At 37.4% G+C, this 25,748-nt stretch overlaps 1 protein-coding gene across 1 annotated transcript in view; it reads right to left on the bottom strand.

Moving 5' to 3' along the window:
• Positions 1-25,748, bottom strand: part of Adamts19 (ADAM metallopeptidase with thrombospondin type 1 motif 19) — a 177,927-nt gene that overhangs the window by 80,504 nt on the left and 71,675 nt on the right. The window contains exons 8-11 of the mRNA XM_005356385.3: positions 20,017-20,122; positions 11,550-11,690; positions 9,263-9,413; positions 2,241-2,342 (exon numbers count right to left, since the gene is read on the bottom strand). Of these exons, the coding sequence (XP_005356442.1) occupies positions 2,241-2,342; positions 9,263-9,413; positions 11,550-11,690; positions 20,017-20,122 (500 nt within the window). The remainder of the gene's footprint in view (positions 1-2,240; positions 2,343-9,262; positions 9,414-11,549; positions 11,691-20,016; positions 20,123-25,748) is intronic.

Below are 25,748 nucleotides of genomic sequence, written 5' to 3'. Positions count from 1 at the left end.
TAAAGAACCTTTAGAAGAATATCATGAGCATGGTCACAGGGAAAGAAAACATTTTACCTTTGATGAGTAATTAGAGTTTTGGCTGAAAGAATAAATTGACACTCTCAAGAATGTAAATTATTCTTAACTATACATGAAGAAAACAGTTATAGTGCAAATATTTAGAATTCAGATTATAAAAACAAGGCACTAAATAAGTCGAGTGACTTGTGGGATGCTGGAGAACTCCGGGCGGATGTTCAGCATCCCTCTGTGATTCTGCATCGGTGTTTCCAGGATGACGAAAATGATTGCCCTTCCAGAGTGTTTTAGGATTCAAGCAATAAATTATTTAGGTTAATGTCAGGAGATGCTCTTGATGAACACACATTGTTCTACCTCTGTGTATAATTTGAGAAAAAATAAAACAGACCTCAATCCTCATTCTCCATTTAATCTCATAGAAAAATATTTGGCACAGTCTATAAACAACTGGTTGATATTTCACAGAAGTGTACCCCAGGAGGCCATTCTCATATTGAAAGTGACAAAACACTTCAACTCTTCCAAAGAAGTTCCAATTTAAACAATGTGTCATTTTTTCTCATTTAATTAAAGAAATTATTGAAGTACACATTTATATCATTTCATCATTGCTCCCTAAAACCATCCAGCAGCTCTTCTTCCTTACAGTTAACTCTTTATGAAAATGAACTATGCTCATACTTACCTCCTATTTCCTTCTTCTAGCTCCTCCCATGTCTTTCTAAACATGTCCTCCTCTCAACTTCCTGTGCTCTTCTTTGTTTTTTCTTTTTGCTCTCTCTCTCTTTCTTTCTTTCTTTCTTTCTTTCTTTCTTTCTTTCTTTCTTTCTTTCTCTCCCTCTTCTTCTTCTTTCCTTCCTTACTTCTTTTTATAACACTAAGTCTAATTAGTGTTTCCCATATGTACAGGGGTGTCACTATCCATCCCAAACTTCTGAGTGGCCACATCCTCACAAAAGGATGACTCTTCCTCTGCTACCAAACATCCACTGTCAATAACATCTCACCAAGAGTTGGGGCATGAATAAAACAGATACCGCTTTATAACATTTTCAAATTAATTGCTACTAGTGTAAAAAAATATATGTACTATGAGCCTATATAACCCAGGAAGACTGTACTTTTTTGGAACCTCTGAAAGTATTAAGGGCTATTTGTTTTTTTGACACAAAAATTCTAAGGCTTTAGTGGTGACGTTAAGTTATTAATGACATCTCTCCAGGTTTCTGATGTTAGAAGTTGTGCTATCAGTTTTCCACATTAAGAAATAATTTAAGAAGTATTGGTGTTTAAAATCTGAAATAAGATCTCTAAAAGAAATGGATGCATTTCTAGATACATAATTGACCTACCAACATGAAATCAAGATAAAGTGAATAATTTTAAAAATCTCCCTCCAAGCCAGGCGGTGGTGGCGCACGCCTTTAATCCCAGCACTTGGGAGGCAGAGGCAGGCGGATCTCTGTGAGTTGGAGACCAGCCTGGTCTACAAGAGCTAGTTCCAGGACAGGCTCCAAAACCACAGAGAAACCGTCTCGAAAAAAAAAAAAATCTCCCTCCAAACCCAACCCAACCAACCAAAAAAAACCAACAAATAAACAAAAATCATAAATAAATAAAGCAAAAACAAATGGTTACAGTGTAGAATTCTAACCGATCTTCAAAAAAGAACAAATATTAAAATCATCAAACTTGTGGTAGACATGGAAGAATCAGTTTCTAATTCTTCTTATGAAGCCAGTATAACCCTGGTACCAAAACCAGGCAAACACAACAACCACAAAAGGAGAATTAGTAGTAAGTTTCTGTGACAGCTGAACCCCTGAGGAAAATAAAATTATAATTAAAATTTTTTTTGATGTTCTGGAAAACTTTATAATTGATGCTCTTACTTGTGTTTATTTTATTTTTGTGCATTTAACTAATAAACGAACATGAGTTCACTTTTTGGGGAAAGCACATTTATATCTGACTATGAACATTATAATAACCAATATCAAGAAAAAATAGAGCACTTTAATAATTAACAAAACAAATGTACCTATGAAAAATGGAAAACTTGCAATTAAACATAGATGAAACATTAACATTTTTAACATCCTGAAATGACCTGACTGATACAAAGACAGATGTGTGTGTGTAGCTGTAGGGAGAAAATCCAAGTTTCCAATCTTTTGCAATATTCTGACCTATTCTAGGCTGCCTTAGTGACTCACCTTGCCAGGGTCACAGTCAGTTCCATCCATGGGTGGGTCAAGCTTGGTCCTGCACTCTGCTTCCCCTTCTACTTTGCACCACAGACCAGCGCAGATAACATGCTGAAGAAAGGGCACAATATCAGATGAGGAATGGTCCATAGCTTTAAGTTCAGGTCAGTAATTTCAGTTATTATGATGCAAACAAAAATGTAGTTGAGTGAAAATATGCTCTATGCATTTTTAATATTAAATATAAGTGAAACAATACATGGGGTTGTCTATAGGGATAGAAATCTTTATACGTAACTGTAGAAAATAGTAAGTTTAATAAACTTTAAGTCTTTAAAAAGATCTTTTGATCAATCAAAGAGGGATATATAAAACAGATGCAGCTAATAAGAGAAAAATTTTAGCTAAAAATCCGACATTTATGCCAGGATAGAAACCAGGCTGAAAGAATTTTAAAAAATTTGATTTTACTTTTCTGTTTTCGTAGTGTGACCCATGAACTTAAGCATACAAGGTAGGAAACTTACTGTTGTGCGCTATCCCTATCCCTTCCACGTTTCTATTTGTGTTACATTCACCATGCTTTTCCCAGCACCTCCTCATGCACAGGCCTTCTTTGACGCTTCCACAGCATGGTTAGGACACACAGCTTTGGCCCATACATAACCCTATGGGCATATTTGTCTGTCATTATCAGTTACTTTCTTTTTTTTTTCTTCTTTTTTTTTTTATTGAGAAAAAAAAATTTCCGCCTCCTCCCAGCCTCCCACTTTTCTCCCCCTCCCTCTCAAGTCTGAAGAGCAGTCAGGGTTCCCTGCCCTGTGGAAACTCCAAAGTCCTCCCCCCTCCATCCTGGTCTAGGAAGGTGAACATCCAAACTGGCTAGGCCCCCACAAAGCCAGAACAAGAAGTAGGATCAAAACCCAGAGCCATTGTCCTTGGCTTCTCAGCAACCCTCATTGTCCGCCATATTCAGAGAGTCCGGGTTTATCCCCTGCTTTTTCAGTCACAATCCAGCTGGCCTTGGTGAGCTCCCAATAGATCAGCCCCACTGTCTCCGTGGGTGGGTGCACCCCTCTTGGTCCTGACTTCCTTGCTCATCTTCTCCCTCCTTCTGTTCCTCATTGGGACTATTATCAGTTACTTTCACTCATGCATGAATAAATTTTTTGGACATTTGGAATGCAACAAACTTTTCTATTGAAAAGATAGAATTTTAAAAACATTGCTATTTTGTGACCAGACATGGTATGAACAAAATAATTTCTATACAATTGAAGAAAAGAGAAAGATTGTCAGGGGAAGCTAATGAAAACTTTCAAAGACTGCAATAGCTGAAGAAGAAAGATTACCTCTTATCTTCCCACGACCAAACTTTTGGGACTAACCTTATCCACGGACATTCATCTCATCTATTTTCTTCTAAGCTACAGGATTTCAATACCTCTCCCTGAGGTCAGTCCCTCCAGCTGCAGCCCCGATGCCAATCTCTTCTCCCCATTATCCTACTGTTCAGTTTGATTTTGTTTTACATATTTAAGCCCTTCTGTGTTGAGGGGATAATGATCAGTTCATGAAAAGTACATTGGCTGTTCTCCCCAATAACACACAGATCTTCCCTTTGGTGCTGTGAACTTGAACTGTGAACTCACTTTCTCCCCTTGCCGTCTTCTACATTCCTATTACCAATATGAATGTCTCTAATACCAATGCCAATAACATGGAAATACCTCTCTGGTGTGAGAGGCCCTTCTGTCTCTGTGTTGTTTTCGTTGTTTAATGAATAAAGAAACTGGCTTGGCCTATAGCATGGGAGGAGGAAGGCCAAGTTAGGAGAAGCCATGGAGCTGCCAGAGACAGACACTGGTTGGAATCTAGCCGGTAAACCACAGTCACGTGGCAATACACAAATTAATAGAAATGGGTTAAATTAATATGTAAGAGTTAGCCAATAAGAAGCTAGAGCTAATAGACTAAGCTGTGATTTAATTAATACAGTTTCTGTGTGATTATTTCAAAGGAGTGCTAGCCAGTCGGCCGGGAAACAAGAAGCATCCTCCCACTACACCTCTCTTTGTTCACAAATTGGTAACATTAACATCGTGAAAATGACTAGCTTAAAAAGCAAGCTACAAATTCAAAGCAATTTCAATCTATATGCCAATCCAATTCTTTACAAACTTAGAAAAAGTCTTCACAATTCAATTTGAAGCATATGAATGGAAAGGACTGGTGAGAAACAAGAGGGAAGAAACAGATGAGGTAGGTAATTGGTACTGTATGCTGCCTGTGTGCATGTAACGCCCAAGAGTATCTTTTTTTTTTTCCCCAGAGGAGATGGGGAAGAACCAAGGGTACCATGTAAGTAAACAAAAGGACTCCACTAGCCAGCAACTAAAAAGTTGATAAGTAAAAAGTTCTTGCCAGGGTCTCTCTAAAGGTTGTGAATAAAACAGATGTCACAAGATTAAGGTTAACATAGAATTGGAACCACTAATCACACTGGCAGACATATTTAAGATAATCTTTCAAATAATTTTTTTATGATTCTAATGCATATTATCCAGAACTCCTATAATATTATTTTGTTATGTTTAAAATTCAGACTTATAAACTCTTTGTAATTTCCTAAATATCTAGTCCACTAAAAGAGAGATATAATTTATTCATTTTTTCTTGTGTAAAAAAAATCCTCACTTCAAAATATTTTGTGTATATATCATACTTTATTTTGTACAGGGATAAAGTTCTCATAAATTCATCTAGGAATTACTTCAAAGGCTGAATAATCATGCTGCTTTGTAATGTTTAGGTTCTTGAAAACTCCAAAACGATTTCTGTAAATCATGTATACATAAGTGAAAATATCTCAGGCTTTATAATTTTAGTTCCTAAATATTTTACCTTTCTCATTTTATTTCTTAAGACGCTTTCTGTAACTAGTGTCAAATGCTGAATTCCCACCAATGACAGCTTAACTGCTACTCAATAAAGTTCATTTATGTTTTGAAGAAATTGCTTAGGTTAACCAGTCAGTGAAAGAACAAACCTTCTACACTATCATTTCAGAGCTGAGCACTGTTGGTGGTCTAACTGCTGGCCTTAGACTGTGAGCAGTTAGCTCTTCCGAGCAGCAGGTGCTCCAATCAGTTCCTGTAGGAGACACTGTGAAGATAAACAGCACACTTGGCAGCTTTTCAAGATAAGCACAACCAGGTGAAATAAATCATGAAGAGGGGATCTCCTCGATACATGGCATTCTGCAGGTCTAGAGGTCTGTGTTGAGTAGCCTGTAGTCTCAGCCTTCTGAAGAATGCCAGTTCACTTCAAGGCGACTGCTCCAAAGCCAGTGAAGAAACGGTATTGAATATTCTAACCCTTAAAGGTGGACTGTGTTGGAGGTGTGAGGCTAGTGCCGTGTTTTACCTAGCCTTTTCTACAGAGTATGGTAGGGCACAAGATTAGAACAAAGCATTCTTTAGGTTCCACAGTAACAAGTCATATTTTTAACTGGGTTGGGGATCTCTTGTGTTTTCAGTTAGAAGAAATTTAATACCTCCAACAGATTTTGTAGAACATCTAAACACAAATATGCTGATGTGGGATTCCCTTTTGTATGCTGTGAATACCGTTGGTGAATAAAGGACTGCTTTGAGCCCATAGCAGAGCAAGGCAGAAAGAGCTGGGGGGGAGGGGGGAACTAAACTGAATGCTGGGAGAAAGAAGGGCAGAGTCAGAGAGACACCATGTAGCCCTGCCAGAGACAGATGTCAGAACTTTTAGCTGTGTATCATGTGACAATGCACAGATTAATAGAAATGAGTTAAATTAATATGTAAGACTTAACCAATAAGAAGCTAGAGTTAATGGGCCAAACGGTGATTTAATTAATACAATTTCTGTGTGATTGTTTCAGGGCTGGGCAGCTGGGAACCAACAAGTGGCCCCTCCTTGCAATAATACACAACTCAGCAATATTAATTGTTTAATCTTTGAAGTGAAAAAATTTCATTTCAAACACAAAATACGACTTTGGGTATTCATTTGAAATAAACTTTTGATAGGCATACACAGACACACTGTGTTATATATTAAGGGGTAAGAGAAGCTGACTGTCCATGTATAACATAATTTTTTTATCACAAATGGTTTGATTAAAATGTTCTCAGATTTTTGTCAAAATAATTGATATGAAGTTATATATATATATCTAAGTAATAATCCACCCTTTGTCATGTAACTCCATGTTTTTAATTGGATTTCCCCTAAAACATAATCTTAGTAGCTCAACATATTGTTGTAAATATAGCCCATGTGTGGAATAGTGTTTAGAAAAAAACTCTTCAGTCATATAGTATGTTAGTATACTAAGACCAAAAGAGTTAAAATTTATTGCCTTCTTATGGAGAACAGATCTCACACCCAAGCATATCATTTTAAGAGCTTGGACTCTCAGCTCATACAAACTCTATAGAAAAGGGTGAGCGATCACACTTCTATTTAGCAACTTTTTTTTTTTTGGTTTTTCGAGACAGGGTTTCACTATGGCTTTGGAGCCTGCCTGGAACTAGCTCTGTAGACCAGGCTGGTCTCGAACTCACAGAGATCCACCTGCCTCTGCGATCACACTTCTAAATGCTTCATTTGGTGGATGCCAACACTAAACTGGAATTTTAAAAACAAGTAATATTAGCAGTTGTTATATTTAATTTTATATTTAAATGCAGGCTGAATAGAGCAATCAGTCAAAATCCTACTGCACAATGATCAAGGTTTTTTTCTGTATTAAAATTAGAGAATTGAATAATGCAGTTGGGCCCAGAAATTGCTTAAATGTCTGTGTTTTATTCACATAAAACATGAATATTAGCATTCTTTTTACAATTTATTTTCATCTATTTAAAACATTCATTTTTTTTTGTATGGAGTGGGGTACCTGACTGCATGTGGGAGTTGGTTCTCTCCTTCCATGAGTGGGTGCTGGGGATTGAGCTCAGTGTGCAGTTTTCACACTTTAAACGGGAATTATAATATACTCAGTGAGGTAAAAGAAATGCGTATGACAGGCTATAGGTGCAGACAAAAGTGGACTCAATGAAAACCCACTTTCAATTGAAAAAAATGGGAAATAAATAAGAATGTGATAGGGTTAAGCACAAAAGAGATTATATGGAGAATATTCAGAAAACCTGAAAATAAGTGAAGTGGGATTGTTGAATGTGAATGAATTAATGAATGAATGAATGAATGAATGAGAATATTAAAAAGCATAAAAATGCTTAGGAAACAAGTGAGGCCATCCTACTTGGCCTCACAAGTCTAATGGGTCATCAGGAGGGGACAAGACAGAAGTGGAGGGACAGAGATGTTTTCAGTGGAATGATAAGTAAACACCTCTTACCAAATTTCACGAAATACTTGAATATGCAGGAAGCACAGGCACAAAAGACAAGGAAACACCACAGAAAAGGTGAGAGAGCGAATGACAGCCGAGTGTTATTTATGGTGAAAAATAATTCGGTGTAAAAAGGCATTTTCACATGAAGGAAAATATAGCATGAGCAAAATCCAAATAAAAGAAATCTACCTGAGAAGGGAAACCAAAAGGTAGAGATTCTCTTTATACGTAATGCAGAACAGCAAGTAGGGCAACAACAACAACAACAAAAAAAAAGAGTACAGTTTAATCATTGTTTAAACGGCACACAGATGTTTAAGGAGAATCGACAACACTGTTTTGTGGTTTACAATGCGCACAGATTAGCATATATGATGACTACAGCACAAATCAGAATGCACACAAGGGACTGCATACTGCATGCTTCTATAACCCAAGAAGAAATGTGCCACATTTAATCTAGAGCTGAGTTTGGCAAACCACTGGGTACCAGCCAACTCTCTTTGACAATAAAGCTGCACTGTGCTGCTCCCAGGGTTATTCACATAGATGCTGTCTGTGGTTGGCTTCAAGAAGCACAGAATACTGAAGATGATGCCAGCGCTCTGGTTCCTTATTAAAATCATGTGATCTGAAGCCTAGACCTGGGTCAGATCAGACCTTTCAACAAGAAGAGGTCTCACCGAGAAGGCTAAAAATGTAATACGTTAAGTAGTTTTTCTTCTTTTTTTCTTTTCTTTTCTTTTTTTTTTTTTTGTAAGTATACACAATTTGAAAAGGAAAAGAAGAACATTTCTGGATACTTAAAAATTCACACAATTTATTTGAGCAATGTTTAATTTAAAATAGGTCGCTATTATAATACTAAGAAAAAATTCATTTTAAAAAAATCTCTTGAGTAATTAAATATTCAAAGATAAAATAACACCGGTAGCAATCCAAGTGAGTTTGTGATGAATAGCAACAGCAATGTAAACAAAGCAAACAGAAGGTGCAGAAGTAGAAGAAGGTTTTACTGGGGACAGTGACGGTTCAGTTTAAAGACTCTCTCCCAAAATGGTGTTGTCTAAGAAATAACGTTTAACCCTTTATGTTTAAGGACAGATGACTCGTCTACGACAACTACATATCCATACATTGTTTTGCTGCATTTTACCCAGTTGACAATTACAAAAGCTTAAAATTTAAAACAGAAGCATTATTCTGGCAGAACATAATTAGTTGCCTGATTTCGGTATACTTTTTGATGTAGTGAGTGCTTAGTCTTTCTTTTCTCTCTGACTTAGCCCCTCTTCTTTATCAACTCTTATTAACTGCCCATGCCTGAGTGCTTTTACTTCCAAAGTGCAAAGAACACAGGAGTTTCAGTGTGAGTAGGACAAGTCCATAGTCTCTACTTGAAATGGGATGGGTCAGAAACAGGGCAGGAAGTCAGGCAAGGGTCCTGCGGCCTTCAGCTAAGTGCAGACTTGGTTGGGATTACCCAAATGCACTATTTTTTTTCCTCAGGGATTTCTTTTGAGGAGTGCCATGATTTGGAGCAACATATATTTAATGAAGGTCATCTCCTCCACCTGTGCGTGTTTCTAAACAATGCATGTGAGCGAAGAAGATAATCGCCCATGCCTCTTACCTGCATCTCTTGACAAAATGAAGCCAAAGGACCGAAGAGGATTTGACACTGTTCGTCTGCAGTGTACGCCATTCCTGGCAGGTTTGAGGGAACCAGCACAGAGCTGAGGCTCTGTGGACTTGTCTGCAGCAAGCAACTACTGGCCTTTGACCTGTCAATATGCAAATACATTAAATATTTCATTTTAATGAAAAAAGGCATTATGATTATCTAGTCAGAAGAAACAGCTTCATAATAAAATTAAATGTCTACGTAGTATTCCTGCCATTGAATGGTGTGGGAAGAATTCTGCATTTGAGAATGCTTTATTTATAACCAGTTATGGCAATCCTAATAGTAACAATGTTACTCAAGTTAAGAGAGTATTTCGATTATAAAGACTGTCCATAGGAGTCAATTCTGCTGGTTAAATCTGCTGGGATGTCACATGATTTTATACATTTATAAGATATATAAGCTCATACTCTGAGAGCAACTTGTCCAAAGCATCATATGGTATCGATCCTATTTGGGGATTTAAAGAAATCATTTTCTAATGGATATCAATAGTCAGGAGATGCCTATAATTGACATTGTCATACAGCTTTGGTATGACATTTAATTTTATTATAGTCCTGACATATGAAGACAGTTATACATATCTTGCATGTTCTAAAACAAGCTAAGTAGGGTATACTGATAAAATTGTTGATGCTGTTTTAAAGGTATCAACACTCTGAATGTCACCCTGAGTTGGCATGACAAAGAGCTGGCACAGAATCTACTCCACAAATTTTAGAATAGAGAAACAGGTGTGCAATATATAATATGTATTTCAAATAAGAATTTTACTCTTTGAAAGTTTTAGACTTGCACCCAATGTATTTTGCTCATATTCATCCACCAACTACCTTTTCCCAAATGCTCCTATTTCCCCCAGAGTAGCTGAAACAAAGTCCAAGTACTAGATTAAAGTAATTCTGTGTACTTGGTTGTGGAGGGGTGTGTTCCACCTTATTGACTTTACATGATCCAAGCTTTGGGCAGCTTCATGGAAAAGGAGGGAAGAGTAAGTAATTGGTGAGAGCTGTGAAGGGTTGAGTTCTGGTCATGATATGGCTGTTGCATTCATCAAATCGCAGCTACAGGGTTTCCTGCATAAGACCCACATGAGATCATAATTCCATGGACAGGAGAGAAGCAGACATACCAGCAGTGGAACTATAGACAACTGATGTTATTGAGGGAGAAAAAGTTACTTTGCTTTGGGGACTTAGCCACTGGTAGGTTACTCATGACCCAGAGGATGACCACACACCCCTGCACATATGAGCAAATCCAAATAAACCTCATATTTTACCATCCCCTAGTAGCTAATAGGTAAAGTAAAATCATCTATCTAAAGAATATGGACAAACGAATAGATTTCATATTTGTGATGATTTGACAAGATAGGTATTTATGGATTCCTCTTTTAGATTTCTGAAAAGCTTAAACATCTGTTACTGCTTCAATACAACCTCTTCTTTTTACCTGATCCTTTGTCAAAGGCATAGACAAAGTACAAGCACTCTCAGACAAAAACAAGTACAGCAGCAATATTTTTCATTTCTGTTTCTGGCTAGATAGAAGCTAACTGTTACTTTTGACAGAGCTGTAAAAGACTTAAGGTGTCCTATGGACCACAGAGGCTAGAAATGGTTCTTATTGGAAAAAAAGTGTTTACAACCTAGAAGTACCATAAATGAAAAGGGGAAGTTCATTTAAGGCAGTGGTTCTCAACCTAAAAGTTACATATCAAATATCTTGAATATCAGATATTTACAATATGATTCATAACAGTAGCAAAATTACAGTTATGAAGTAGCAATGAAATAATTTTAGGGTCAGGGGTCACCATAACCTAAGGAACTGTATTAAAGGGTCATGGCATTAGCAAGTTTGAGAACCATGCATGTAAGGAATTCCATGTGTTAACGGTGTGTTGCATGATGCTCAATGAGCCTGTTACTTCTAATATTGAAGAGGCCACTACATTCAGTGACAGATTTTCATGATTATAACAATTTTCTCCCTTTCAAATCATCTTGCTCATCATTTAATCTGAGAAATATGAGAATGAAAAACAGATAAGTTAAGCAATGTGTTTTAGTTCATAACATGAGTCAAGAAAAGAGCCAGGCAGAATCAAGTGCTTTCTTTCTCCTGTGCCGTTGACTTTCTGCTTTGTCATAATGCCTTTACTGGTTGGCAGTCAGCAGGAACAAATAAATAATCACAATGAAAAAGTAATCCGTGACACTAGTACCTGAGAAATCTTTCCAAATCTTCCTTGCTACACCTGGACCATGAAACATCACCAAGATTTTGTCCTTTGATCCATTCACCAGACATGATATGAAGACCATCAGCACATGAAGGGTGGTCATTGTCATGATTGATGCCCATGCTGATTTAGAATATAATTGAAAGAGAAAAGATTTGAATTAAACAAATGATATTTTTAGCTTTTATTACAAGAGTGGTATTCCAATTAAAATATCACATGGGAAAATTTGTTTAGAAGAAATTCGTTTAAAAACAAGATTGGATTTCAAATTATAATTATTTTTTAAGTTCTATCATCCATGTTTAAAATAAATAATGTAATTTGATTAAGACCATTTCCCAAACATATATTCAAGATGTATGCTGAAGTACATATAAGAAACTGATATGTACATATATTTTGAATTATTTATATGAATCAAAAAACAGAAAAATTTCATTCAACCTCATTGGATTCTTGCCTTTGCCTGAAGTACTTTGTTCTTTTAAAACATGAATTACTTCTTAGCCAAACAAAATCAAACTAAACTACTAACTTCGTGGAATGTTTTCTTCATCTGCTTCACGACTTCATTTTCTTCCACACACCTCAAATAACAAAAATATCTCTTGGAAAACTGCTGGGCCATCATTATCTTTTCTATTGGATCATAAATCTGTTGATTTAGGTAGAGATCTTACTATGAAAATTTGAGTTAACTCCAAATAAATACTTGAGGACCATCTTCAATTAAACTCAACTGAAGTTTTCCTCTTTAAAACGTAGAGCACTAAACGATGTTTACTAGCCTCTATCACATCTGTTTGTATATTACCTCATCTTACCACAGGATTTTGTGAAGACTAATGTTCAATATTCTCTAAGTTGTATTATATATTTTTCAATTGCAGTTATTTTCAAAAGTGTTGAGCACAAGGACTTTTCAGGATTCCTAAATGTCTGACATCTAGATTTCACACTCTAACTCAAGTAGAATCTCTTCTTCGTAAGAACAAAATTCTTATAATGTCTGACAAATTCTCAAACTCGGAATTTTAATATAACAACTCATGAATAAGGGCTAATATTGAAAAGGTGAAAAGAGAAAGGTTTGTTTAATATACGCCACGTTTCCAACAATGACATGATGGTATGATATGCTATTCCATCTCTCTTTGTTCTAAATACAAAATAAAATATTTTAAATGAAAATTTCCAAGAACAGTTACATTGTAGTTTAAAATACTAAGTTAGAAATATTATCAAAGTAGTTCCATGTGATTACAATTAGACTTGTTCTAAAACCAAGTTAAAAAATATAAATTATATAAATTAAATATTTAAATAAAATTTATTATGACAATAACTTTTGAAAGGAGCATCTGTCTTGGAAGTAATAAATGCCATCTGTGTTCTGCAAGAATAAAAAGCACACTAACTTAGATATGATAATTTTGTTTAAAAATGTACTATCAAATGTAACTTTTTACTTTAAGAACAAAAAAATCACTCACTAGTGAATAATGTTTCCATTTTTCATAAAAGTCTTTGAATTGGGTCTATATCAATACATATTAATGGCATGATTGGCAAAATATGGGAAGAGAAAATGTTTTCAAAGTTTGATGACCATAAGAAAAATTAAGACGCTGAATATAAAACAGCTCTTAGAAAGACTTTTCTCTATCTTACCCCATTGATAAGAAACTAGTAACAAAATAACTGTGAACATTAAAGACACTTTCCTACCCCTCCTTGTGAAGACCACATGGGGCTGTTGATAATGGTTTGTAAAGAGACCCCATAGAGGCCACTTTACACTGAGGGAGTGAATCAGAGAAATTTTACTGCTTAGTCTCCTTGACAAAAGATACAGATATCCAGGTGCTGTGTTGTGTTTGCTTTATTTGCTCAAAGTGTGGGCTTAAGACTCACCAAGAAAAATCACCGGAGCAAAGAATTACTTTGCTTAGCTATTGACTTTAAACAAGATGGGTGTGTCGGGAGGTGGAGAATATCTGAGAGATGTGGGTGGGGGGGACTAGGATCAAAATCTATTTATGAAAACCTTTTTAAATAAAAAATAAAACAAGCACCTCTAAACTCGGCACAACCTCACATAATAATACTCAGGATGCCTGACTGCACCTCTAATGGCTCGCTTCTGATGCAGTTCCTGGAAATATCACTGTCTCATCTCCCTGGCGAATTCTGTTCATAGCATGCTCACTGGACACTCACTTAGTTAACAGCCCCTGACTGACCGTGTGGAATACGATCAATCCTTCCAGCCTGCTGAAGCTGTCTTTAGACTCATGCTCAAATGTTGGCATTTTACAAACGCAACAATAAAACTTCTTAAGTAATGCAACCATTTGGGACACTTAACTTCCAAGACTTAACAATTTGTCCATTTCCAAAGGAGTGACGTGATTTTCCCAGTGAAGAAGAAGGCAGCTTCTAATTCTGATGACCATTTCTCCTCCGGGGAGCCTGACTATCACATGAGAACTCAGCTTTAGCCATAGAAAGAGCTGACGATGGAAATATTGTTTATTGATCATTAACGTTTCCTGTATGATTCACATCAGAACAGATTCTCAAAAAAAAAAAAACTTGGGAGAAGGCTATTCTGTAGCACATCTGGGGTCATCAGCTAAGGGCTGATTCTTCAGTTATGCAATGAAACAATTGTTAATCTTTATCTGTGCCGGTCAACTTATTAGTCATTTGCAATGATATCATTTAATCTTCATATTAGCCCCATAACGTTTCCATTAGAATGTCTTCTATTTTACATATGAGGACAGTCTGAGGTCAAGGCAGGACACATAACTTAGATGCATATCCTCTTCGTCCAATGCTCAATCCAGCCGACTTCGGAACCCCCACAAACTGGGGCTTCTCTCTCTGGATCAAATTCCATTGTAGCAGATGATTTGTGTTCTGTTTTGCTTTTGTTATGCCTCCCCTGTTTTTAATAGACTCACATCTCTCTATATACACAGTTCTATAACCATGTTGTGTACACCGTGTGGAAAACAGTAAGGCATTACTACTGACACCTCTCCACGGGCTGTGCCACTGAAGTACATTTTAATAATCTCGTTTTAAATTCATTTTGACAAAAAGCCTTGGGCAAATAAACTCTCTGCTAACATTGTACATGGTTGTCAAGTCAACTGAAAAAATATTTTTATCTTATAAAACTTCTCAACTTGTTTAAAAGTCCCTGCCAGGAAGTTTTTGTGATATCCTGCGGAAAGCTGGAGACTGGCTTGGATCTTGAAGATGGTCCCTTCTGATGTTGGAAGAGCTGGAGAAGACATGCACTCACTCCCATTTTAGGAGAAATTTGGAAAGGATTTGGTTTGTAAACAGTAATATTTTAAAAGAGAAGAGTTTTTCTCTAACTCATGAGGCAGAGAGAGGAGGGAGAGACAAATAGTAGTAAAGAATTTTTTAAAAGCAATGGAGGAAATATATTATTTTTAAATTTTTAATCTTCCTTAAAATACTATTGTGTGTGTGTGTGTGTGTGTGTGTGTGTGTAAATGAAGTTAAGCCACATAGTGTAATAATTCTTTCCCACAAAACCACAGATTACAGCAAGCACAGTGAAAGGCATGGGAACTTCCCTTCCAGTTGTTAGTCAGGAGAGTCGAGGAGACTCCAAAATAATACTGTATTTCATGTCAGTTTCCACTCCGCAATTGTACTTGGTTGTCTCCCTTGAAGACAGACCCTCTTGCAGAAGACACCATATACTTGAAGGAATTGGGCAGAAACTAACCTGGAAGACTCTTTCACAATAAGTTGCTCTGTTTCAGAAGGTGTTATTGCAAGTTGTCAAGAGAGAAAAGCAACCAAGAATCTTACTCAGCTGTAGGAACTGACAACCACAGTGTGACCAGCATGGAAAGATATCCTTGTGAGTGCGATAGTGGCACTTATATCTTAGGGGCAACAAACAGTTGTGCGACTGTTTAAGGCACAGTAAATGGGAGGAAACTCATGCCTGGCACTGGAAACTTAACCAACTACATCTATCAGGAGAGGTCACAAAACCTAGAGAAGCCCCAGCTACTACCATTTGTTTTTCCTAAAGCAGTAAAATTCCTAACTGTATTATCTGCACTTAAACACATATATAAATGGAGCTTTAATCTCTTGTCTGAAAAGCACTTGCAGCAGATGGAAAATACCTCAGGCAGACACAATATCAAAATGCAGAGAAGTGACTCCACGGTGCTTAGACTCAACTGGTGTATCTACAATGAAACCCTGTACCTAAGGCTCAGGGAACCCCATGGAAGAGGGGTGGGAAGAGTGTTAAAAGCCAAGGACCAGGAGACATTCTGTGAGATAGTGTCTTCAAGACTTGACAAGGTAGCTGCACCCATGAAATCTCGACAGTATCTTTGCCTGAACAAGATCCTCATAAGAGCATCAGTTGAAATGGCGATTTAGATGGGGAAAATAAGGCAAGGCCCACCCCTAGGTGAAAAGCTACAGAAAATCAGTGATTACTGAGAGGAGATTCAAGTTCCTTCAAGGACGAACCCCCAGACCATGCAATTCCAAGGCGTCGGCTTAACACATACACATGTAATAAACACCAAATGGACTCAGCATAAGAATAATTTAAGGACAGGTCATGATCTTGAGAAGAGACCATAGGAAGAATCGCAGAGAGAAAGGCAGGAAATAATGTAATTAACAATTTTCATGTATGAAAGCATTCAATTTAAAAGGGGATCTTCTGGCGACTGTTAATATTTTTCATGATGTAATATTTTCTCTCGAAGTTGTATATTATGGCAAAAAATAATAAAAGAAGAAGTAAGTGATGACCATGCCTAACTGGAAGTAAACTGGTTTCCATAAAATAGCATTTGCATGAATATATTTGACTTGATGTAATTACACTGCTGTGCCCTCATGGAAAATCGTTATGAGGAACTAAAAGATAGCTTTCAATCGTTCATTTATTTTATTTTTTTAATCATTTAATTCACTTGAATTTGCAAAAATACCCATGAAACAAGTATCTCCAGTCCAAAAGAAAAAAAGAAAGAAAGAAAACACAGGGGATTAAGAAGAAAGAAAGAAAAAAGAAAAATACAGGCATAAGGTTTCCTTAAACTTTCCCCACACTTCTGCGAGCCTTCCTACCAAGGTTGCACACACTTTATAGGCTCAAACTATGCACGGGTCATGTAGGAGATGGCAGCAAAGATATCATAGAAGCCAAGTTCTACCATCACTAAGTTTACTCTCCACTAGGGCTAGAGAACTCCTGCTTACTTAGGACGGGTCCTGAGAGGTTTTTCTCTTAAACGTCTCCTTCCTGCCTCCCCCCATTGCTGCCACTCCTGCCATCAGTGATGACAAGGGCTGATCCTAGCCACCTCTGCACCATTAAGTCCCCAGCCCCCAGTGTAAAAATCTTTTCATTTTTCTCTCAACAAGATGAGGTCCTGAAAACGTGGAGAGCAGATGACTTGCATCAGAGTGTCAGGGCTTGTTGATTGACATGAGGTTGGCTAGTACCTGGACTAACACCAACTGAAAGACAACATTGATGGAAAGGGGTTAAGAAGCTTCACTTTAGTACATTTTCTGGATGATCTTTATTTACTCAATGTTCTGAGAACTAATGACACACTAGCTAAAACCTACTCTTACACCATTATTCAAACCATCTGTCAACTGACTTCAATTTAATCTTTGCCCGGAACAGTTAATTCTAGCCTAGCATGGGTCATTACTCTCTGGTAAAATGTTTTCCTATGCAAATCTTTATTTATGTTTCAGTTCAAATTTTAACCTTTCATTTTCTACAAAGGACTGTCCAATAAATAAAGGATCTTCCGGCCCATGTTTCTAGTGACCTTTTAACATCTGTGTCCTTAAAATATAGAGTATGCTACACATAATTAGAACTACCTTTGATTTCTGGTGAACACTGAGAAATATCTGTCTACTACTGCTGCCTAGAATTTGTTTCAAACTGCCATTTAAAAATACCATTGAACATTTTTTCCTTTGAAATATTCAATTTCTTACCAAGTGAATAACTACTGTTTTATCAGCAGATACAGAATTATAGTAGTAGACATACAACGATGGAAAGAAAAGCAAAGATACAAAGTTTCTTCTAACCCTAAAACTGTGAGAGAAGGATTGCATGCCTCTAAAAATCCGCCTCAAACTCACTCAATGAGGAACGTGCACCATTGGCCAAAGTATACATGTGACACATTTGCTGTAGAGGATTCTGTGTAATAAAACACAGTGACGGGAGACTGACCTGTGTTCACTACTAATTTCAGTAGAATAAGGGATACGAAGTATAAAAAAGTTCATGTTTAATTTGAGAACCAATAGATTTCTAGGGATTGAAATTTTATCTACCACAACCATTAGTTATTATTACAAATAAAGGTTTTGCTCTAAAAATCTTAAGAAATGATAGTTTTCGGTCTTAATTTATACTTCAATTTTATAATTTTATAAATTTTATAATTTCAAAATTTTTGCATATATTCATTGTACATAGTAATTGATTTTAAAGACTGTTTCTTTCCAGTTTATCATGTGACTTGACAATATCCATAATATCCATCCCCAACCTCCCTTACCCTCTATCCTTTCCTTCCTGCCAATCTCCTACCCCTGTTCTCTTATAAATTCATGTCATAAAACATGCAGTACATTATTTTAAATCACAAATGAAAGAAAAATGTGATAATCATCTTTTCTGAAAGGGGCTGTGTCATTTAATCTAATAATCTCCAATGTTACCCATCAAACAACACCTTTTCATTGCTTTATGGCCTGTCTGGTTATATTACAACTCATCTGGTTATACCATAGTTTTTAATTCATTAATTTACAAAAAGGTTAATAGATAATAATCATAAACATGGGATACTGTAGTGAAGATAAAAGTCTTGATGAACAAGGTTTTCTTAAAGATTATGTTTTTTTGGCAAGACTCGACTACATTTCTACTGCTGATGTGACCGGCAAACTGTAAAACTTACATTCACAATTCGGTCTGTTCCCACTCTACACCATATCTACTACAATAGACTTCCTGAAAACACACAAAGAGCTTTTATGTAACTTTCATCTTAAAGTGAACCAATATCAATCACAAAAGTATTATGACTGATTGACTGAAGGAAACCTTAGGGCCAGGACAATAGCTAATTTAACGTAGAAATCTACAAGAGTATGACTCACATTCAATGGCTTGGGATCAAATCCCTACTCCAACAGACACCTCTTTTATAACTTTGAGGGGGTAAATAAAATTTCTGATGACTTTTTGCTATAATACAGGAGCACAACAGCACTCAGTCACAAGATTCCTCCTCTGAGTACTTAGAAGTGTGTAAGTACTATTTACTGATTATGATCGCGATCAATGGCACTGGTACAATTACAAGTGCAGACCCTACGCCTGGCAGTCAATGGTCAACACAAAACAAACATGATGGCATTTTTGTTGGTTCTTTGTTTCTTGATGTTTTATCAAGGTTTTTTTTTTTTAAGTTTAACTTATAGTTTTCATTTGTGTATATATTATGGTTTCTGGTGTTGTGTTTTCATGGGATTCTTGCGTGTATGAACATGAGTCTCTCTGTGTCTATATGTGCTTCACTTTTTCTTCGACTTTTTTTCTTCTGTTTTTGTTTGTTTTCTACCATTTTGTTTTTATTTGGTCTATCTTTCTTATTATTTCTAAATGTCATTACTATTTAGATGCATGTTTGCTTTTTAATGCGAGAGAAAGAAAGGGTGTGAATTTGGATGGGGGGAGATGTAGAGTTGAGGGAAGGGAAACCATAATCAGTATATGTTGCATGGGGAAATTATTTTCAATAAAATAGAAAAGAAAAAAGAACTATGGTTGTACTCATTCTACTATGTGAATGAACTACTCTGTGAAAGGTGCTTGTATTTGACAAAAAATGCCCAGGATCAAGTTAGTGCTAACTATATGTTAATAATGTGTCTCATTTCATTGCTTGTGTAAGCTGTGCAGATTAATACATTTAGTCTGTGCTGATAGTCACAGAGATTCTGCTACTCTGAAGTATTTTCCCGTGTCTGGTGTGATTTTCTTGAGTACTCGTTGAAAACACACATTACTTCATAGCTTCATGGCTATCGCAATATTTATTTGGAAATATGCTGAGATCAGCCCTGCATCGTCCTGACGTGCTATCTTGATGAGGACGGCAGCAGTCTAATGGGGCTGTGTTCAAAGTGTCAGGAATGGTGACAGGTTGTGCAATGTGCTCTGAATTATTCCCTCCACTTCTTGCACTGAGTTCTTCAACGTTTTCAAGAACGTGGACTCCAAAGGAAATAATCAAAAACATACATGCTTGCCAATACCTCACATTATTCATCTATGGGCTAAATGTTCAAGGTGGTGATGACTTGTACTTACTTGTGACCCATTTCATGAGCAATTGTAAACGCAAGGTTCAGGCCATTGTCTTCAGCAATAATACACTTTCTCTTTTCACTACACATTCCATTCAAGTAAGCTATACCTAAAAGACATCAACATTATTAATCATATGTCAAATTTAAACTGAAAAAAAATCAATACATCACATGCATCAGAACAGAGAAAATCTGGACACTTTAATGATTTTCATATTTCAAGTTGTGTATTCTTAGAATAGAACATTTTCCTCAAATATTAGGATGGTTACTGTTTATATTTCTTATTTTTCTGTCTGTGTGAGGCATGTATGTAAACATGTGTGTGCATGTGCACCTGAATATGAATGTCAGAGGACTGAGGTCAGAAGTCTTTTTCAATTGTTTCCCACCTTCACTTTTGAATTAGGCTCTCTCACCACGCTTGGGTGCATTGGTTCAGCTAAGCAGTATGGCTAACGAGCTCCAGGGATCTATCTATTGCCACATCCCTAGAGTTATAGACACGCACTGCCTCTCCGAGATTTGTACACAGGAGCATGGTATCTGAACTCAGATCGTCATGCATTCACAGACAGAACTGAACTGAGCCTTCTTCCCATGCCCCTCTTTTATATTTTGTAATTTTCTAACCTTAACGGAACTATCCAAGATTTCAAATGTCATACTGAGATTTGTAAGTGGAATAACTCTAGGTTCCCAGTTGTGTGATTATTGCTGGAGGGTTCCTCCTCCCCTTAGTAGATGCAGCTAATTATGTCAAGGGACATAATAATTTCAAGCTTTCTGAAATTCTTGCACACTGAAGGCAAAGAAGACGCTACTGGCTGGTGCGGGCATCCTGGATGAAAGAGAGGCAGTACCTCTGAAGGGGAACAAAAGGCTGAAAAAAAAATCCATTGAAGAAAATTTGCAAGTGAGTTAATTAAGGACTAAGGGCTACCTAATATAAATGAGCGGAAGAACAAAAATGGGTTCAGCGGACGTGGGAGAGCATATCTGGAGTAGCACTGATACGGATAATACTCATACTGATAATGGAGCAGCTGGGGGCCAGGCAACCTAGTGACTGAAACCCACAGGCTTTGCTCGTGATCTGCTGATCAGGTGTCGAGAAAGAATAGAGCATATTTATCAGCTGTACACTGCATGTGGAAGAAGGGAAAGATGTGCAGGAATCTCTGTGTGAGCAAAGAAACAAGACAGAGGAACCTGAAAATAATATGAAGAACAGGATAGAGTAAGGGGGAAAATGTAGTCATCCATAAAGAAACGCGGGACTGCAGAGATTGCTCCATAGTTAAGAGCATTGGCTGCTCTTGCAGAGGACCTGAGAAGGTAGCAGTAGCTCCTGCTCATGGAGAAGATACCCTCTCTGGACTCTGCAGACACTTGTGCTGGTCTATTCATAGCCTGCACCCCCAACAGCACATACACACATGCAAAAGTAGACAATGCCAAACGAAGAGGTGTGTGCCTTTTAAATCCAGTACTTGGGAAGCAGGGGCAGGTGGTTCTCTATGAATTGCAGGCCAGTCTGGTCTAAGTATCCATTCCAGACCAGCCAATGATACATATTAAAATCCTGTACAGGGGCAGTGTGTGTAATTAAAATAAAATATTATGACTGTTACCAGAGAGTGGAATTGAGGGATTTAAATTGTCAGAGCTTTTTTAAATGTTAATGGTTCTATGCACGCACGCAGAAAGCCAGGGCATTAAAATGTCTCTGGCATTTTAAGTCAAAGAACTCCGCAGAGTTTGTTGAATAAGAAATTTGACGTTAGCAACAAGACAAAAGGACAGCCTACAGATTGGGAAAAGATCTTCACCAACCCCACATGAGACAGAAGTCTGATCTCCAAAATATACAAAGAATTCAAGAAATTGGTCATCAAAAGAAGAAATAATCCAATAAAAAAATGGAGTACAGACCTAAACAGAGAATTCTCAAAAGAGAAATCTAAAATGGCTGAAAGACACTTAAGGAAATGCTCAACATCCTTAGTCATCAGAGAAATGCAAATTAAAACAACTCTGAGATTCCATCTTACACCTGTAATAATGGCCAAGATCAAAAACACTGATGACGATTTATGCTGGAGAGGTTGTGGGGTAAAGGGAAGACTTCTGCATTGCTGGTGGGAATGCAAGCTGGCACAACCACTTTGGATGTCAGTGTGGTTATTTCTCAGAAAATTAGGAAACAACCTTCCTCAAGACCCAGCAATAACACTTTTATGTATATATCCAAAGGATGCTCAATCGTGCCACAAGCACATGTGCTCAACTGTGTTCATAGCAGCTTTTATGGTCATAGCCAGAACCTTAAAACAACCTAAATACCCCTCGACTGAAGAATGGATAAGGAAAATGTGGTACATTTACACAATGGAGTACTACACAACAGAAAAAAAACCGACATCTTGAAATTTGCCAACAAATGGATGGAGCTAGAAAACATCATTTTAAATGAGGTAAACCAGGCCCAGAAAGACACTTATTATATGTACTTACCCATAAGTGGTTTTTAAACACAAAGCAAAGAAAACCAGCCTACAAATCACAATCCCAGAAAACCTAGACAACAATAAGGACCCTAAGAGAGACATACATGGATTTAATCTACTTGGGAAGTCGAAAAAGACAAGATCTCTTGAGTAAATTGGGACCTTGGGAGAGGATTGAAGGGGAGGGGAGAGGCAGAGAGAGAAGCAGAGAAAAATGTAGAGCTCAATTTTTAAAAAAAAAAAAAAGGAAAGAAATTTGATGTCAGAATGAACTTAGGAACGTTTGAAGGACAATCAGCCTCCATAGAAAATGTGGGGAGAATCAAGGCGAAACAAACTGTGCTGTGGTAAAGCACACATGATTCATCTATGAAGGAAGAGTTGATAAACACAGTGGGAAAAACCGTGGTTTAAAGCCAAAGAGTGAGAGGAGCGAAATAGCCAGCACTGTCATATTCCTCTGCACCAGCATGTAACACAGCAGAGCAGAAAATGATTGCTTTGAGAGTCCTGGAGCACAGAAGTCTACAATCACAAGGGTGTAGCAAATCACGGACTCACAGTGTGCTTACAAAAAGATGTCAATTAATATTATTACATATGCTATGAAGACATTTATAACATGAAATATATGTGCATAGGAAATGATAGAAAGTATTCAAGGGATGACTGTGTATTTACAAAGAGGAAAGATTGTGGGCATATTTTGAATCCATTACTTCCACATATTACAGGGAGGAGAAAATAACTAAATATGTGGTAATTCAGTAATAGCAGCTGTACAAAGTGCTAAGACTATGGGTGAACTTTCTCCCTGTTTCCAATTTCCCAAATTCATATGTTTATAGTGAGAACTTTAAAACTTTTAAGCACAGTAATCATCTTTATAAATTTGATTAGTAATTGCAACTTCTCATAGACCCAGTTATGGTTTAATAATTGAAAATGACCTTCTGCTCCTATTCTACTGATGTGTAAAGTCAGACAGACCAACTAGTGCTTGGTAAATTTGAAATTTATTGACCCTAATTTGGCAGATCAAGGCCATGCCTTCTCCTTACATGTTATGGAGAGCACTTGTTACCACTTAAACAAATTGTATTACTTTGTTTCAAAGGCCACATTTTTGCCGTCTCTTCAAGAGCCCATGTGTTCCCTATTATAATGAGGTCTGCGGATTGGGAGGGGAAGGATTTATCACAGCTGTTATTAAAGAGAGACGCAATACAGACCTATGTTACAGCACTGTAAATGGAAAGAATCCTTGAAATGTAAAGCAAACAAAAACAGTTTTCTAGTTTCCCATCTGAACGAAGTTACGTAGCAGGATGCAGGCGAATCTTTCTTTTGAACAAAGATAACTGTGCTAAGATATACCTAAGGAGGACCACAGGAAACTCTTGAAGTGATGTAGGATTCATTCACAAAAGACTCAGAATGAAATCAGAGCTTGTATCTGAACAGAAAGATAAACACAAACAGAACTAAGTGTTCCTCCTCCAGAACTGCTGCTTTTATGACTGGCTGGACCACCTGAATTTGACATCCTGGCTTTCCCAGCACAGGGTTTTGGGAGAAATTTGGGTAACGTATTTACCCCATAGCTTGTATTCTAATATTTCTAGAGATTTATTGCAGTCAAAATCGTGATATGTAATAAACAAGAGAGTCCATTTAAATATGTTCAACATACTTTTAGGAATGTGAGCCACAAAAGCACCCATTTTAAAATGGGACACTAAGATGTGTGGAAGTATGGAAGATATTAGTATAGGGAGAAAAAGATACGTTAAGGAGGGAAAAACCAGAAAGGCATTATGAGAAGGGAACCAGCTGCTGGCATCACCCAGCAGGTGAGGAGGAGAAAACAATAGGAAAGGGTAGGTATCACCAAATATGGCCTCAAGATAGAGAATTAAAACCAAGCAAAGAAATTCTCCACTGGGCCAGAAACATAAAACCCAGAATAAAAAATAAGATAATGTAGTAATAAGGAGCGGTGGGGCTGCGTCCCCAGCACCCCAGCCGCTTGCTAGCTTATGCCCCGAAATAACAACACACAAATTGTATTCATTTAAACACTGCTTGGCCCATTCTTTTCTAGGCTAATTCTCACATATTAATTTAGCCCATTTCTAATCATCTGTGTGCAGCACCCCAAGGTGCGCTTACTGGGAAGATTCTAGCCTACGTCCATCCTGGGTCGGAGCTTCATCGCGTGTGCCTCAGAGAGCAGAGCTCTCGTTTCTGCCCGCAAGAGTGGAGCATTGTGTCTCTCTGAGGCCTCTGCCCCTGAGAGGAGAGCTGTCGAGTCTGACCTCACTTCCTCTTCCTCCCAGCATTCTGTTCTGTTTACTCCTCCCATCTATGTTTTAACCTATCAGGGCAAGCAGCTTCTTTATTTAATTAACCAATGACCTTCCTCCATCAAGATAAAACAAAAGACATTTGAACATATGATAAAAAGCACATGACCTCTCAGCCACATCCTGTGGCCATGTTGGGAGTGGAGGGCTGTGCTGTGACAGGGACTCTTGTGCTGTCTGGCCTAGGGCGGATACCAAGTACCATGTCTGGGTCAGCAGTCCTACAGAAACTGAGGTCTGTGCTGTGTTTGTTGTTCCTGATAGCATCAGTGCCTATTGGTGTCATTCTTGCCCAGTTCATGTTCTGGAAGTCAGGCTGGTGAGGATTTATGGGTATAGCTTCTGACATTCCTGGAGACACAAACTCACATCAAGCTCCCTCAGCATATGGCTCCTGCAATCTTTCTGCCTTCTCTTCCACAATGTTACCTGAGCCTTAATTGTGGGGGAGATCAACTTAAGATGCACTCAGCAAGAGAAAAACCAAGCCGGATACTGGAAATCCAGTCAACTACTCAATGCTACTGAAGTTAGCCATCTTGGACGAGAACCTGCAAGCATTACGTTACTAAACCAGCATAATCCCTAACAAGAATCGAAACATTTGTCCTTAAACCCACAGATCAGGATAGTTCTCTTCTCTCATTAAGGAAACTTCTCTTTAGAACAGACATAAAAAATTCCAGAACACCAGAACTAAACTATTTTAAAAGATGAAAAACTTGCAGCTTGCATAAAAAGAAACAATACCTTACATACGAGCATAGAAATACATGCAACCTTCATACAAGTCGAAAGTAAATGAAAGAGCAGAGATAATCCACGAGGAGAAAAGGTAATTATGCAATTATGTAAGT

This window comes from Microtus ochrogaster, chromosome 18 (genome assembly GCF_000317375.1).
Source record: "Microtus ochrogaster isolate Prairie Vole_2 chromosome 18, MicOch1.0, whole genome shotgun sequence".
Taxonomy (NCBI): Eukaryota; Metazoa; Chordata; class Mammalia; order Rodentia; family Cricetidae; genus Microtus; species Microtus ochrogaster.
The sequence above is the reverse complement of the archived record's forward strand: the minus strand, read 5'-3'. Positions and strand labels throughout refer to the sequence as shown.